This window comes from Hyperolius riggenbachi, chromosome 5 (assembly GCF_040937935.1).
Source record: "Hyperolius riggenbachi isolate aHypRig1 chromosome 5, aHypRig1.pri, whole genome shotgun sequence".
NCBI classification, from domain to species: Eukaryota; Metazoa; Chordata; class Amphibia; order Anura; family Hyperoliidae; genus Hyperolius; species Hyperolius riggenbachi.
Window position 1 is genome coordinate 223,038,118 of NC_090650.1, and position 17,397 is coordinate 223,055,514.

Sequence of the window (17,397 nt, forward strand, 5' to 3'; positions counted from 1 at the left end):
GATTGCCCGCAAGGGGCAGGTTAGGGGCTGATTGATGGGTGGCAGTGACAGGGGGTGATTGATGGGTGGCAGTGACAGGGGGTGATTGATAGGTGATTGACAGGTGATCAGTGGGTTATTACAGGGAATAACAGATGTAAATATTGCACTGGCGAATTGATAAAGGGGGGTCTGAGGGCAATCTGAGCGTGTGGGCGGGTGATTGGGTGCCCGCAAGGGGTAGATTAGGGTCTAATCTGATGGGTAACAGTGACAGGTGGTGATAGGGGGTGATTGATAGGTGATTGATGGGTAATTAGTGGGTGTTTAGAGGAGAGAATAGATGTAAACAATGGATTTGGGAGGTGATCTGATGTCGGATCTGCGGGCGATCTATTGGTGTGGGTGGGTGATCAGATTGCCCGCAAGGGGCAGGTTAGGGGCTGATTGATGGGTGGCAGTGACAGGGGGTGATTGATGGGTGGCAGTGACAGGGGGTGATTGATAGGTGATTGACAGGTGATCAGTGGGTTATTACAGGGAATAACAGATGTAAATATTGCACTGGCGAATTGATAAAGGGGGGTCTGAGGGCAATCTGAGCGTGTGGGCGGGTGATTGGGTGCCCGCAAGGGGTAGATTAGGGTCTAATCTGATGGGTAACAGTGACAGGTGGTGATAGGGGGTGATTGATAGGTGATTGATGGGTAATTAGTGGGTGTTTAGAGGAGAGAATAGATGTAAACAATGGATTTGGGAGGTGATCTGATGTCGGATCTGCGGGCGATCTATTGGTGTGGGTGGGTGATCAGATTGCCCGCAAGGGGCAGGTTAGGGGCTGATTGATGGGTGGCAGTGACAGGGGGTGATTGATGGGTGGCAGTGACAGGGGGTGATTGATAGGTGATTGACAGGTGATCAGTGGGTTATTACAGGGAATAACAGATGTAAATATTGCACTGGCGAATTGATAAAGGGGGGTCTGAGGGCAATCTGAGCGTGTGGGCGGGTGATTGGGTGCCCGCAAGGGGTAGATTAGGGTCTAATCTGATGGGTAACAGTGACAGGTGGTGATAGGGGGTGATTGATAGGTGATTGATGGGTAATTAGTGGGTGTTTAGAGGAGAGAATAGATGTAAACAATGGATTTGGGAGGTGATCTGATGTCGGATCTGCGGGCGATCTATTGGTGTGGGTGGGTGATCAGATTGCCCGCAAGGGGCAGGTTAGGGGCTGATTGATGGGTAGCAGAGACAGGGGGTGATTGACTGGTGATTGACGGGTGATTGACGGGTGATTGACAGGTGATTGACAGGTGATCAGGGGGGATAGATGCATACAGTACACGGGGGGAGGGGTCTGGGGGGGGGGGTCTGGGGAGAATCTGAGGGGTGGGGGGGTGATCAGGAGGGGGCAGTGGGCAGGGGGGGGGATAAAAAAAAAAATAGCGTTGACAGATAGTTTCAGGGAGTGATTGATGGGTGATTAGGGGGGTGACTGGGTGCAAACAGTGGTCTGGGGGGTGGGCAGGGGGGGGTCTGAGGGGTGCTGTGGGCGATCAGGGGGCAGGGGGGGGAAATCAGTGTGCTTGGGTGCAGACTAGGGTGGCTGCAGCCTGCCCTGGTGGTCCCTCGGACACTGGGACCACCAGGGCAGGAGGCAGCCAGTATAATAGGCTTTGTATACATTACAAAGCCTATTATACTATTTCCATGCGGCGATCCGGGTGCTAGTAACCCGCCGGCGCTTCCGAACGGCTGGCGGGTTACTACGAGCGGTGGGCGGAGCCAGTCCCCGGCGGCTGATCGCGTCACGAATGACGCGATCGCCGCATAGCCACCCACGCAGCCGCCCCCGCCGATGGGCGTATTGCGGTCGTTTGGGCCCGGACTTTGCCGCCGCCCATCGGCTGGGGGCGGTCCTCAAGTGGTTAAGTAATACTGTAAAAAAAAAAAAGCAGTTTAATTCATTGTTATATTTAGTAAATTTCCTTTTTAAACTCAAGAATATTTGTAATTTTTTTTTACTTAGGTGGAGCCACCTTAGATCTAAATTCTGTTGAACCAAAGCCAAAAAAATGGATTCTTGATATGACATGGCTCAATCTGGTGCAACTGTCCAACTTGCCTCCTTTTAATAATCTACTGGGACAAGTGGCAAGAAATGAGAAAACATGGAAAATCTGGTTTGATGAAGAAGCACCTGAAGAAACTCCACTGCCAGATGGTTATGATAGTTTGCTGGATACTTTCAGGAAACTGCTCCTCATTCGTAGCTGGTGCCCTGATAGAACCATAGCTCAGGTAACGTTACATCTATACTATGTATTACTAAAAAACATGGACCTTATTCAATTGACTTTTTCTCCTAAGTTTTCTCCTAGGTGATATTTTCACACCTTATCAATAAAATTCCTTTTATGCCACCATCAATCAAGAAAATACTCATAATAATTATGACAGTACTTTTTTAGGGTACTTGTTAACTCAGTGGTGTTTAGCTGGGCGTGGGGAGAAGTGAAGAGATGGCTCTGCCCGCGTGGCAAAGTAGGAGAATATATCAAATATTTTATGCTACTGACTACCAAGCCTGTCTTCTGGTGGCAGAGTCCAGAGTGTTGAAACATTATTTTAACTACTTCCCGACCGCCGTATAGACAAATGGCGGCCGGGAAGCTGACGCCGCAAGGACCGCCGTATAGACAAAATGCGGCGGTCCTTGTATGGGCGTGGGCGGAGCGATCGCGTCATCCGTGACGCGATCCTCCGCCGGGAGTCGGAAGCCTGGCATTTTGCCTCTGCTCGCCGGCCACTTAGCAGCGCCGGCGAGCGGAGGGATCTCGGGGATCCGCCAATCAGAAGGTATAAGGCACTTTGTTAAGTAAACAAAGTGCCTTATACGTGCTTCCTCCTCGCCTCGTGGTCTCATTGTTGCAGAGACCACTAGCGAGGAGGAAGCACTTTGTGAGTATCAAAGCACACACGTTTTTTTTGCCTACAGCCCCCCTGATCTCCCACCCCAGGCCTCATACCCCCCCTGATCACCCCAGCAGACCCCTGCCAGCACCCTTGCACCCCTTTAAAAACCCCAACCCCCCCACCTATCACTAACTTTAAACGCTATCCCCTGCGTTAGGTCCCTAACTGCCTCCTAGTCACCCCTGATCCCCCCCCCTACCTTTAGATCACCCCCAGACCCCATCCCAGACTACCCCCCTGTATACTGTATACATCTGTATACAGCTACCTTACCCTCTGATCCCCCTCTGATCCCCCTCTGATCACCTGTCTATCACCTGTCCATCACCCCTTGGCACCCCCACCCATCAGAGCAGACCCTAACTGCCCCGCGGGGGTAACCGATCACCTGCCCAGGCCCTCGATTGCCCTCATACCCCCCTTCTGATTACATCCCCTGCTCTTTGTTTACATCTGTCCTCCCCAGCGATCACTAACTGATCTGCGATCAGTAACCCCCTGTGTCTGCCTCTCATCAGATCAGGACTCAGTCTGCCCCGTGCAGGCTCCTGATCAACCCCCCACCCCCTCAAATCGCCCTCAGACCCCCCCCCTAATCACCGTCCAAGTGCATTGTTTTTGACTGTGCTGCGCTTGTATTCGATTGTGCTGCGCTTGTATTTGATTGGGCTGCGATTGTATTTGATTGTCCCGTGATCTGCTTCGATTGTCCCGTGATTGTTTGATTGCCTGAGATCCCACTTCCCACCACACCCAACCCCACCCTCCCCCCCCCCACCACACCCAACCCCACCCTCCCCCCACCACCTCCAACCACCACCTTCCGAGTGCATCAGATTTGCTTGTGCTGTGATTGGAGTCGATTGTGCTGTAATTGTATTTGATTGTCCCGTGATCGGCTTCGATTGCCCCGTGATTGTTTGATTGCCTGAGACCCCACTTCCCGCCACACCCAATCCCACCCTCCCCCCATCACCTTCCGAGTGCATCAGATTTGATTGGGCTGTGATTGGAGTCGATTGTGCTGTAATTGTATTTGATTGTCCCGTGATCGGCTTCGATTGCCCCGTGATTGTTTGATTGCCTGAGACCCCACTTCCTGCCACACCCAATCCCACCCTCCCCCCATCACCTTCCGAGTGCATCAGATTTGATTGTGCTGTGATTGGAGTCGATTGTGCTGTAATTGTATTTGATTGTCCTCTGAGACCCCACTTCCCACCAACCCCAATACCTCTCAAATACTCCCTTTTTGCTAGGTAGGTGCTCTTTTTTTCTGGGTAGTCTCGGAGGAAAACCCCATAAATTTAGCAATCCAAAATGGCAAGAAGGGGGCTTTCCGATGACGAGGTATACAGGTACATGGACCAGTCGGATGAGTTCTTTTGGGAAGAATCATCCGTCGAATCTTCCGGGTCCGAATTTGAACCTGTAGAAAGCAGTGGTTCCCTGACCGATAGTGATGACGAGGCTATGGTCCCGGCTAGAGCCAGGCGTACCAGACCCCAAGTCGTTAGACCGCAGGTGGCGCAGGATCCGCCTCAAGGGCAGCAGGGTGGTGCTAGCGCTGTTGATAGTTTTCTTGGTGAGGCAGGCACCAGCAGCGCAGCATCTCCTGGACTTAGTGCCAGTGCTTCCGTAGACCCTGGCGAAGTGGTGAGCGTCAGCATGGAAGTGGAAACTGGTACGGTGGCAAGTGCAGTAGTACCCCCGTCGCAGCCACCAAGAAGAAGACGGGCCCGTAGTACCCATAGACTCCCAGAGGTGCTGGCACAACCAGATTGGCAATCCCCTGATTCCGCCGCACCCGTAGTGCCCCCTTTCACCGCCCAGTCTGGAGTCCAGGTGGCGACAGCTCATCTAGGAACGGCCCTAGACTTTTTGCAGCTGTTCATCACCCAGGTTCTCCTGGACTTAATTGTGGTTGAGACCAATCGTAAAGCCACACAATTCATCACCGAGCACCCGGAGAGCATGTATGCCCAGCCTTTCGGGTGGAAACCAGTCCAAGTTTCCGACATTAAAATCTTTTTGGCCCTTATCCTTCACTTGGGACTAATGAAACAAAATGTATTGCGGTCGTATTGGTCTACGAACCCAGTACATCATGTTCCCTTGTACCCTGCTGCCATGTCCAGGACACGATTTGAGTCCATCCTGCGCTTCCTGCACTTCAACGACGACGAAACCTGTCATGAAAAGGGCCACCCTGCTTATGACCGGCTCCACAAAATTCGGCCCCTCATAGACCACCTGTCATCAACATTTGCAGATGCTTATATCCCTGAACAGAACATCTGCGTAGACGAGTCCCTCTTACGCTTTACCGGGCGCCTTGGCATCAAACAGTACATCCCAAGCAAGCGCGCCCGGTATGGGGTGAAACTGTATAAGCTCTGTGAAAGGGCCACAGGCTATACATGTCGTTTTAGGGTCTATGAGGGAAAAGACTCAAAATTGGAGCCGGTCGGATGCCCTGACTACCTGGGGAGCAGTGGAAAGGTTGTGTGGGACTTGGTGTCACCCTTGTTCCGGAAGGGGTACCATCTTTTTGTGGACAATTATTACACAAGTGTGGCCCTCTTTCAGCACTTAAAGTTAGAAGGAATCCGATGCTGTGGCACTGCGCGGCCTAGTCGCCAGGGCTTCCCCCAACGGCTCGTTACCACCAGACTTCAACGGGGGCAGAGGGCCGCCTTGCGTACTGAAGACCTGCTCGCGGTGAAATGGAAGGACAAGAGGGACGTTTACTTTCTGTCCACCATTCACACAGACACGACTGTCCAAATTCAACGGGCAACTAAGGTCATTGAAAAGCCCCTTGTCGTCCACGAATATAATGTCAACATGGGAGGGGTGGACTTCAATGACCAGAGGTTAGCGCCCTATTTAGTTACCCGGAAAACAAGACGCTGGTATAAGAAAGTGTCTTTTTATCTGATTCAATTGGCAGTTTACAACAGCTTTGTTCTCTACAGTAAGGCTGGGAGAACTGGATCTTTCCTCCAATTTCAGGAACAGATCATTCTGGACATCCTGTATCCAGGAGGTGCCAGGCCCCCCCCCCCAGATGCAACTAGCCGACTGCATGGTAGGCATTACGCCTATCAGATTCCGTGTGCCCCAGGTCAACGCATCCGAAGAAAACGTTGTCGTGTCTGCAGCAGGACTGGAAGAAGGAATGACACCAGTTTTTATTGTCCCCGCTGTCCTGACCAGCCTGGCCTATGCGTAGGGCCGTGTTTTGAGAGGTACCACGAGCAGGTACACTATTAGAACCTAGGGAACTCCAGACACAGGAGTAGGCACACACTCAGTGGTCTTTCGCACATTGTCGCAGGGAGAGGAGAGGTAAGCTTGAAAACCAAACGGGTAAGCATAAAAGTCGGAAGAAGGATCGGTTTCCATGCTTGATATTGCTGATCTGTCCTGGGTTGGCGATATAAGACGGCATGTTTGAATTTCCCTTGAGTGTGGACACCCCCGGTTTATATGTGATTTGGGCCTATGATGATGCTTTAATGCCACACAGAGTCATCTCTATTGGCAGGCATATTGCTGTATCCTACAGGCATAATGCTGTACACTAAAGTTCTGAGGCCCAGTCACATAAGTTGGTGGCTCACCCTGAGTGCAAGGTGGCACGGGGTGTCTCTCTCCTGAGGTTATCACTGCCATTGATGTGGAGCAAGGTATGTTTGCCGTTCATTTTTCCTTTCAGCCCAGAGTGCATTACTTGTATACCCAATATAAGGAGTATAGCAGAAACTCCTAATACTGGCCATACATGTAATGATTGCAGAGACCCTAAAATGCCAGGACAGACTCCACAAATGACCCCATTTTGGAAAGAGGACACCCTAAAGTATTATGTGAGGTGCACGGTGAGTTCATAAAAGATTTTAGTTTTTGTCACAAGTTAGCAGAATTTTTTTTTAATTTTTTTTTTTTAACAAAGTGTCATTTTCCGTTTACTTGTGACAAAAAATAAAATTTTCAATGACCTCACCATTACCCTCATGGAATACCTTGTTGTGTATTCTTTCCAAAATGGGGTCATTTGTGGGGTTTGTTAACTGTCCTGGCAAGTGGGCGGGGTGCTAAATTGTGAGCACCCCTGTAAAGCCTAAAGGTACTCATTGGACTCTGGGCCCCTTAGAGCAGTTAGGGTGCAAAAAAGTGCCACACATGTGGTATCGCCGTACTCGGGAGAAGTACTATAATGTGTTTTGGGGTGTATTTTTACACATACCCATGCTGGGTGGGAGAAATACCTCTGTAAATGACAATCTTTTGATTTTTTTACACACAATTGTCCATTTACAGAGATATTTCTCCCACCCAGCATGGGTATGTGTAAAAATTCACCCCAAAACACATTGTACTACTTCTCCCGAGTACGGTGATACCACATGTGTGGCACTTTTTTGCACCCTAACTGCGCTAAAGGGCCCAAAGTCCAATGAGCACCTTTAGGCTTTCACAGGTCATTTTGCGGAATTTGATTTCCAGACTACTCCTCACGGTTTAGGGCCCCTAAAATGCCAGGGCAGTATAGGAACCCCACAAATGACCCCATTTTAGAAAGAAGACACCCCAAGGTATTCCGTTAGTAGCATAGCGAGTTCATAGAAGATTTTATTTTTTGTCAAAAGTTAGCGGAAAATTGATTGTTATTGTTTTTTTTCACAAAGTGTCATTTTCCACTAACTTTTGACAAAAAATAAAATCTTCTATGAACTCGCTATGCTACTAACGGAATACCTTGGGGTGTCTTCTTTCTAAAATGGGGTCATTTGTGGGGTTCCTATACTGCCCTGGCATTTTAGGGGCCCTAAACCGTGAGGAGTAGTCTGGAAATCAAATTCCGCAAAATGACCTGTGAAAGCCTAAAGGTGCTCATTGGACTTTGGGCCCTTTAGCGCAGTTAGGGTGCAAAAAAGTGCCACACATGTGGTATCGCCGTACTCGGGAGAAGTAGTACAATGTGTTTTGGGGTGTACTTTTACACATACCTATGCTGGGTGGGAGAAATACCTCTGTAAATGACAATCTTTTGATTTTTTTACACACAATTGTCCATTTACAGAGATATTTCTCCCACCCAGCATGGGTATGTGTAAAAATTCACCCCAAAACACATTGTACTACTTCTCCCGAGTACGGTGATACCACATGTGTGGCACTTTTTTGCACCCTAACTGCGCTAAAGGGCCCAAAGTCCAATGAGCACCTTTAGGCTTTCACAGGTCATTTTGCGGAATTTGATTTCCAGACTACTCCTCACGGTTTAGGGCCCCTAAAATGCCAGGGCAGTATAGGAACCCCACAAATGACCCCATTTTAGAAAGAAGACACCCCAAGGTATTCCGTTAGTAGCATAGCGAGTTCATAGAAGATTTTATTTTTTGTCAAAAGTTAGTGGAAAATGACACTTTGTGAAAAAAAACAATTACAATCAATTTTCCGCTAACTTTTGACAAAAAATAAAATCTTCTATGAACTCGCTATGCTACTAACGGAATACCTTGGGGTGTCTTTTTTCTAAAATGGGGTCATTTGTGGGGTTCCTATACTGCCCTGGCATTTTAGGGGCCCTAAACCGTGAGGAGTAGTCTGGAAATCAAATTCCGCAAAATGACCTGTGAAAGCCTAAAGGTGCTCATTGGACTTTGGGCCCTTTAGCGCAGTTAGGGTGCAAAAAAGTGCCACACATGTGGTATTGCCGTACTCGGGAGAAGTAGTACAATGTGTTTTGGGGTGTATTTTTACACATACCCATGCTGGGGGGGAGAAATAACTCTGTAAATGGACAATTGTGTGTAAAAAAAATTAAAAAATTGTCATTTACAGAGCTATTTCTCCCACCCAGCATGGGTATGTGTAAAAATACACCCCAAAACACATTATACTACTTCTCCTGAGTACGGCAATACCACATGTGTGGCACTTTTTTGCAGCCTAACTGCGCTAAGGGGTCCAAAGTCCAATGAGCACCTTTAGGCTTTACAGGGGTGCTTACAATTTAGCACCCCCCAAAATGTCAGGACAGTAAACACACCCCACAAATGACCCCATTTTGGAAAGTAGACCCTTCAAGGTATTCAGAGAGGGGCATGGTGAGTCCGTGGCAGATTTCATTTTTTTTTGTCGCAAGTTAGAAGAAATGGAAACTTTTTTTTTTTTTTTTTTCTCTCACAAAGTGTCATTTTCCGCTTACTTGTGACAAAAAATAATATCTTCTATGAACTTACTATGCCTCTCAGTGAATACTTTGGGATGTCTTCTTTCCAAAATGGGGTCATTTGGGGGGTATTTATACTATCCTGGAATTCTAGCTCCTCATGAAACATGACAGGGGGTCAGAAAAGTCATAGATGCTTGAAAATGGGAAAATTCACTTTTTGCACCATAGTTTGTAAACGCTATAACTTTTACCCAAACCAATAAATATACGCTGAATGGGTTTTTTTTTCATCCAAAACATGTTTGTCCACATTTTTCGCGCTGCATGTATACAGAAATTTTACTTTATTTGAAAACTGTCAGCACAGAAAGTTAAAAAAATCATTTTTTTGCCAAAATTCATGTCTTTTTTGCTGAATATAATAAAAAGTAAAAATCGCAGGAGCAATCAAATGGCACCAAAAGAAAGCTTTATTAGTGACAAGAAAAGGAGCCAAAATTCATTTAGGTGGTAGGTTGTATGAGCGAGCAATAAACCGTGAAAGCTGCAGTGGTCTGAATGGAAAAAAAGTGGCCGGTCCTTAAGGGGTAGAAAGCCCTAGGTCCTCAAGTGGTTAATCAAAAGATGACTTCCTAGGAGAAAACTTAGGAGAAAAAGTGAATTGAATAAGGGACATGATGGTCAGATTATGAACTGCACCATGCTGATTTATTGTTGAGAATCTTAGCCTGTAGTTAGTTAATCTTAACCTGTAGTTAGTTAAATGGCAGCTGCTATAGCGATGTGAGTTTTCTTTTGGAAGTTATACTGCACACTGTGCCTTCAAATACACAGCACTGCAGCCTTATAAAAAGCCCCATACATTGTCACATGGGTACCTCTCCAAAACAATGATATGGTGATGCCTGCTGTGTAGCCCATAGTGGTTTGCCATATGTGTTATGCACGCAGAATGATTTTAATTATTCATGTACTGTATTTGTGTTTCAAATTAGTGTTCATCATTGTTTTAAAATATGCAACTGTTTAATGTCTAAGAGCGTTGTGGACAGCAATATATTTAATGTGCTGTTCTTACACAGTACTTCAGTACCTTGACTCATCTTATAAATGCTTTTCATCTTTCTTTTACAGGCTCGTCATTACATTGCTGAATCTCTTGGAGGTAAATATGCTGAAGGCTTCATCCTTGACATGGAGGCCATGTGGGTGGAAAGTGACTGCAGAACGCCCATGGTTTGTTTCCTGTCAATGGGTTCAGATCCTACAGAGAACATTGAACGTCTAGCAAAGTCTAAGGTAAAATACAAAATACATTATTATTTTCTAATGCATTGCTATAAAATGGGAATATATTAATTCACATCTTAAAGGACTCACAAGGTGACATGTGACATGATGAGATATACGTGTGTTTGTGCAGTGCCTAGTACACAAATAACTAGGCTATGTTCCTTTTTTTCTTTCTCTGCCTGACAGAGTTAAAAATCAAGTATGCAAGTGGCAGTTCCTGTCCGTGTCGGGACCGGGTCGGGCTCTAGCATAACCCTCAGTGATAAGAAATTGCAGCCATAAAACACTTTTGTGGCAGTAAATGGCTTCTAAGAGCAGGAAAGAGATAAAAAGGGTCAATAGTTCATGTATTTTAGCCCTGGCATACCTTAATTAATGTGTAATTCAGAAAAGGTCTTGAAACAGTAAAAGCTTAAAAAGTTGATTTAAATATAAAATAAAACTGTGGGTTAACTTTAAAAGTCATTTTTAGAAGGAGGAGGACAGATACAATTGTTTATCTCAGTTTTTTTGTTTCGCCTCGGATGTCCTTTAAGGGACATGTGTTGCCATGGCAGTTACCAGTAATGGAAGATGATCTGATAAGATTGTCTCTCCTCCATACATATATGAGTGGAGGACCACTCCAACATCCCCTCCTACTACATCTCTTGATAGAAATGCAGAGTGGACAGAGAAACAGAGCAATAAGAGAAAGGGCATCATGGTGGTGTAGTGGTTAGCACTCTCACCTTGCAGCGCTGGGCCCCTGATTCGAATCCCAGCCAGGTCAACATCTGCAAGGAGTTTGTATATTCTCCCTGTGTTGGTTTCCTCCGGGCACTCCGGTTTCCTCCCACATCCCCAAAACATACAGATAAGTTAATTGGCGTCCCCCTAAATTGGCCCTAGACTTTGATACATACACTACACAATATATACATAGACATACTGTATGGCTATGGTAGGGACTAGATTATGAGCTCCTCTAAGGGACAGTTAGTGACAAGACAATATACTCTGTACAGTGCTGCGTAATATGTCAGTGCTATATAAATACTTAAATAAAATAAATGGTGAAATTGTAATGTAGCATCTTGGTGGAAATTGTGTCACATGTACAGTACACTTACTGGGCTTCTGTGCTACAGAGTCTGTCTGTGGTTGTCCTGACTGCCGGTATGTAGCAGGCTGGGGTCCTTCAGCTGCTACACTGCCATAGTTGCAGCATAGCTTTCTAACTGAGATGAGAATTATGCTATTCAGTGGCGTATCTGGGTAAAATAGCGCCTATGGCAAACACTTAAATTGCGCCCCCCTCACATCCCCAGCCCCGCCCCCAAAAAGAGTCTCATTCATTCCCCCATAATAAAAGCAGCCAGGTGCCTCAAGATAAGAAATTAAATAGCCAGGTGCGTCAAGATATTTCAGTAGCAGTGTCCCCTATATACATAGAGTAGATATGTTCCACAGACAATAGAATTAAGAAGACTCGTGCTTCTAGATATCAGTATAAGGCAGTTATATGTGCACCCCACATTTGAAAAGTGCTCATCTAAGGACAGTTATTGGCATGACTATGTATTCTGTACAGTGCTGCAGAAGATGTCAGAGCTATATAAATACATACTAATAATAATATGATTGGACATTAGACTATGAGTATGGTAGGATTAGATTGTGAGCTCTAAAGACAGTTATTGACATGACCATGTACTCTGTAAAGTGCTGCAGAAGATGTCAGAGCTATATGAATTCATACTAATAATAATATCATTGGACATTAGACTATGACTATGGTAGGATTAGATTGTGAGCTCCTCTGAAGACAGTCAGTGACATGACTATGTACTCTGTAATGTGCTGCAGGAGATGTCAGTGCTATATAAATACATAATAATAATATGGGAGATCATTAGGCTATGACTATGGTAGGATTAGAGTGTGAGCTCCTCTGAGGACAGTCAGTGACATGACTATGTACTCTGAACAGTGCTGCAGACGATGTCAGTGCTATATAAATACATAATAATATTATGGTAGGACATTAGACTATGACTACGGTAGGATTAGATTGTGAGCTCCTCTGAGGACAGTCAGTGACATGACTATGTACTCTGTAATGTGCTGCAGGAGATGTCAATGCTATATAAATACATAATAATAATATGGTAGGACATTAGACTATGACTATGGTAGGATTAGATTGTGAGCTTCTCTGAGGACAGTGAGTGACTTGACTATGTACTCTGTAATGTGCTGCAGAAGATGTCAATGCTATATAAATACATAATAATAATATGGTAGGACATTAGACTATGACTATGGCGGGATTAGATTGTGAGCTCCTCTGGGGACAGTCAGTGACATGACTATGTACTCTGTAATGTGCTGCAGAAGATTTCAGTGCTATATAAATACATAATAATAATATGGTAGGACATTAGACTATGACTATGGCGGGATTAGATTGTGAGCTCCTTGGAGGACATTCAGTGGCATGCCTAGGTGCTCTATAAAGTGCTGCAGAAGCAGTGTGTGCCTGTCCGTCTCCTGAATCGGACGTTCCTCCATTAGCAGTATACACGCCGCCAGCACATGACGTCACACTCACGCCAGCGTGCTATAGAACTAATGGAAGAGTGGCAGATTCAGGAGATGGACAGGCACAGCGACACAGGACAGCTAATGTATAAATGCACACATCATGTACATTTATATACTGGGGGGGAACAGCGCAGGGAGTTTCAACACATTTGTCCCAATATTGCTCGCCGTTTCCATCATGCACCTGATCGTGAAAGTCGGTCCTACTGACTCCTACATCTTACAGTATATCCATCTTATACATGCAGCCAATTTTAGCCTGAAATTGGTTGCATGATCGATCGGACGTGCACTTGGTGTCACCAATTTTCATCCGATTCGATTATAATAATCAAATCAGATGGTCATTGGCCGCCAAGTCACCTGATGTATGGCAACCTTAAGACCTTCTTAACAGAAAATGATAAACAGCAACTATACTTTATAAAATTAGGATGCAGAGAGCTCAAGAAGTTAGGACCAGCAGTGAAAGGGTTATTGAAAGAAAAATGCAGGCTAGAGTGAAGAGCAGACCAGTACAGAGGTCAGTGAGAGAGTGAATAGTGGAAGGAAGGGGGGATGAGCAGCTTACACAGTGTGTCTGGTTGTTGTCTGTAGACTGTCCCTCCTACCTGAACCAGTGTTAGAAAAGCTGCAGATAAGAGCTAGGGAATAAAGAGAAAGAAGCACAGCCTGCCCACCAATTATCACAGTAATGTGGATGCTAGTGCATCAGGTCACTAGGAGAGGTCAGGTGACTCGTACTCTATGCTGAACATTCCGTCCATCCATAGCTGTAAGCTGCATCAGTACACAGGCACAGTCTGACGTAGGCTGAGTCCTGTGTGTGCAAGAAGCAAAGCTGGGCTGCTGGCACTGGAGACAGGTAGTAACTTGCCTCTTTCTTACTTTGCACATGTCTCCTCAGCACCCATCTTTGCTCTAGTAGTCTCACCCTGCCCAGTACCTTTAGGAGCAGCAACGTTCTATCCCCTGCTCCTTCTGACACATCGCACTGGCACTACACGTGTTAGAGATACACAGTCGCACTCCTGCCTGGCCGGGATCACATGGGGCCGGGCAGCCAGTGAGAGAGGAGTGAGTTACAATCCTCTCTCTCACTGGCTGCCCAGCCCCATGTGATCCCCATGCATGCAGGCTACAAGCGTGTGTATCTCTGCAGTCACAGACCGCAGCCAGGGAAACAGTCGGGGCGCTGCCGGTTGTATTACATATTAGCCCCGGTTCTCAGCCTCTAGCAATGCTGGCTCCTGCCTGCCTGTCTGTGTGTCACTTGGCTGCAGTGCAGCTACTCAGGGATGTTTTTAATTATGCGCCCCTTTGGAGGTGAATAACAAGGGCGCCTATAGCAGGTGCCCCATGTGCACGCCTCCAGATCCGCCTCTGATGCTATTGCTCCTGGGGAAGCTGAAGATGTCTTTGAGATGATCCAATGATTAATCGAATGGTCAAATATGTATTTGGTAGTTACTATACTAATAAAAATTAGCATTTGCATAATTTTACATCAATGTTTAGGTTTTGCTAAATAAAAATTAGAAGCACCTTTTCAGGAGATCTCAGGTCCTTAGATCCTAAATGCCACTAGTCTGTTGCCATTTCATTCCCTATCCCCTCCTTGGCATTTCAACTCAGCCCCCCCCCCCTCCAGTCACATGCATCTGCAGTGACTCATTTAGAGGGAAGGGCTGTTATGACTATGCACTCCCAATACAGCTATTCCTCTCTACTTACTGATAGTGTGATAGTGTATCCATATTGCTGTAGGCTGGCACTCACTAGGGAGCCATGACAGGGATGACATGCAGGCTAGGCTTGCTGGATCATGTATTATCTTTATCAGAATGGCACCTTGCAGCACTAGAATGCAACTCCAAATTATGTCCAAGACACTATTTAAATGGAGTTTGTATATTCTTCCATTGGTAGTGTGGGTTTCTTCAGAGCACTGTTTTTTTTCCTCACATCTTTAAATTATAAGCTAATTTGTCAGCATTGTGTAAATTTGGCTTAAGGGAATGGTTTGGGACATTAGACTATGATTATGGTATAGATTAGGTTGTTAGTTAGTGAAAAATGAGGTACTCTCCAAAAGTGTTGCAGAGCATGAATTTGCTGTATAAATAAATAATAACAATCTGTGGAGATGTCCTATTAAATCCAGCCCTGTGAGTTATTGACAGTATTTTTGCATTTTTTTGTTGACATCAGTCTAAACTGTAATAAGTTACTTTGGGTATAATGGGGGAGGTGTGTAGGTAGCCTAGAGGAATAGAGCTCAAGAGGGACCTGACCAATATGATGGTGTTCAGTCATAGTCAATTGAGTTAGCAGCACCTAGAAATGTCCCTAAAAGCACTACTTTGATTGAAATCACAACTTTGAAAACAGCTCCAAGTATTTTACCTTTCCACAGAATGCACCTTGCCGTGCTATTTCCATGGGCCAGGGCCAAGAGGTTCATGCCAGACGCCTGCTAAGTCAGTCTATGCAAGACGGGGGATGGCTACTTCTTCAGAACTGTCACTTGGGCCTTGACTTTATGGATGAGTTGCTGGATACAATTACTGTCACGGAAACGGTCCATGAGGGCTTCAGGACTTGGATTACCACGGAAGTCCATCCCAAGTTTCCTATTAATCTGCTGCAGTCCTCAGTAAAATTTACCAATGAGCCACCCCAAGGTATGCTAATTATTCTTGTGGAAATTACCTTTCTCATGTTGTGCTAATTATGTCAACAGTGATAGCTGTATATTATTTTTTGCAAGAGCAGCGCTTTCTTATATTCTGCGCTTTATGATACATTCACTTCTCATTTGCTGTTTGAATTAAGTTTTGCTCCACCTTCTAGTGAAGTGAAGGAAATACCCAGACTGTTATAGGTAATTAGGTAATTAACTTACTTTAGCTAACAAACAGCCTTGCTAACTGGCTGTTCTTATGCAGGTGCTAATTATTTAATACTAGCTGATGGCCTGGTGTTGCCTGGGTATGTATTTGGCTGGTGTTACATAGTTACATAGTTATTTTGGTTGAAAAAAGACATACGTCCATCGAGTTCAACCAGTACAAAGTACAACACCAGCCTGCTCCCTCACATAACCCTGTTAATCCAGAGGAAGGCGAAAAAAAACCCTTACAAGGCATGGTCCAATTAGCCCCAAAAGGGAAAAATTCCTTCCCGACTCCAGATGGCAATCAGATAAAATCCCTGGATCAACATCATTAGGCATAACCTAGTAATTGTAGCCATGGATGTCTTTCAACGCAAGCAAAGCATCTAAGCCCGCTTTAAATGCAGGTATAGAGTTTGCCATAACGACTTCCTATGGCAATGCATTGCACATCTTAATCACCCTTACTGTAAAGAACCCTTTCCTAAATAAATGGCTAAAACGTTTTTCCTCCATACGCAGATCATGTCCTCTAGTCCTTTGAGAAGGCCTAGGGACAAAAAGCTCATCCGCCAAGCTATTATATTGCCCTCTGATGTATTTATACATGTTAATTAGATCTCCTCTAAGGCGTCTTTTCTCTAGACTAAATAAACCCAGTTTATCTAACCTTTCTTGGTAAGCGAGACCTTCCATCCCACGTATCAATTTTGTTGCTCGTCTCTGCACCTGCAATATCTTTTTTGTAATGTGCCCAGAACTGAATTCCATATTCCAGATGTGGCCTTACTAGAGAGTTAAACAGGGGCAATATTATGCTAGCATCTCGAGTTTTTATTTCTCTTTTAATGCATCCCAACATTTTGTTAGCTTTAGCTGCAGCGGCTTGGCATTGAGTACGATTATTTAACTTGTTGTCGATGAGTACGCCTAAGTCCTTCTCCAAGTTTGATGTCCCCAACTGTATCCCATTTATTTTGTATGGTGCTAGACCATTGGTACAACCAAAATGCATGACTTTACATTTTTCAACATTGAATTTCATCTGCCATGTATGTGCCCATATAGCCATCCTATCCAGATCCTGTTGCAATATGACACCATCTTCCTGAGAGTTGATGATTCTGCACAATTTTGTATCATCTGCAAAAATAGCAACATTGCTCACTACTGCATCTACTAGGTCATTAATAAATAAATTGAAGAGCACTGGACCCAGTACAGACCCCTGTGGGACCCCACTGCTAACAGTCTCCCATTTTGAGTGCGATCCATTGACCACAACTCTTTGTTTTCTGTCCATTAGCCAGTTTCCTATCCATGCACACAGACTCTTCCCCAGTCCTTGCATCCTCAACTTTTGCACCAGACTTTTGTGGGGAACAGTGTCGAAGGCCTTTGCAAAGTCCAAGTATATCACATCTACAGCATTCCCAATATCCACATTAGCGTTCACTACCTCATAAAAGCTGAGCATA

At 45.4% G+C, this 17,397-nt stretch overlaps 1 protein-coding gene across 3 annotated transcripts in view; it reads left to right on the top strand.

Moving 5' to 3' along the window:
* Positions 1 to 17,397, top strand: part of LOC137518608 (dynein axonemal heavy chain 5-like) — a 553,928-nt gene that overhangs the window by 463,909 nt on the left and 72,622 nt on the right. For all 3 annotated transcript variants that reach the window (XM_068236692.1, XM_068236695.1, XM_068236693.1), the window contains 3 exons: positions 2,011 to 2,282; positions 10,279 to 10,443; positions 15,440 to 15,707. In XM_068236692.1, coding sequence (XP_068092793.1) covers positions 2,011 to 2,282; positions 10,279 to 10,443; positions 15,440 to 15,707 — 705 coding nt within the window. The remainder of the gene's footprint in view (positions 1 to 2,010; positions 2,283 to 10,278; positions 10,444 to 15,439; positions 15,708 to 17,397) is intronic.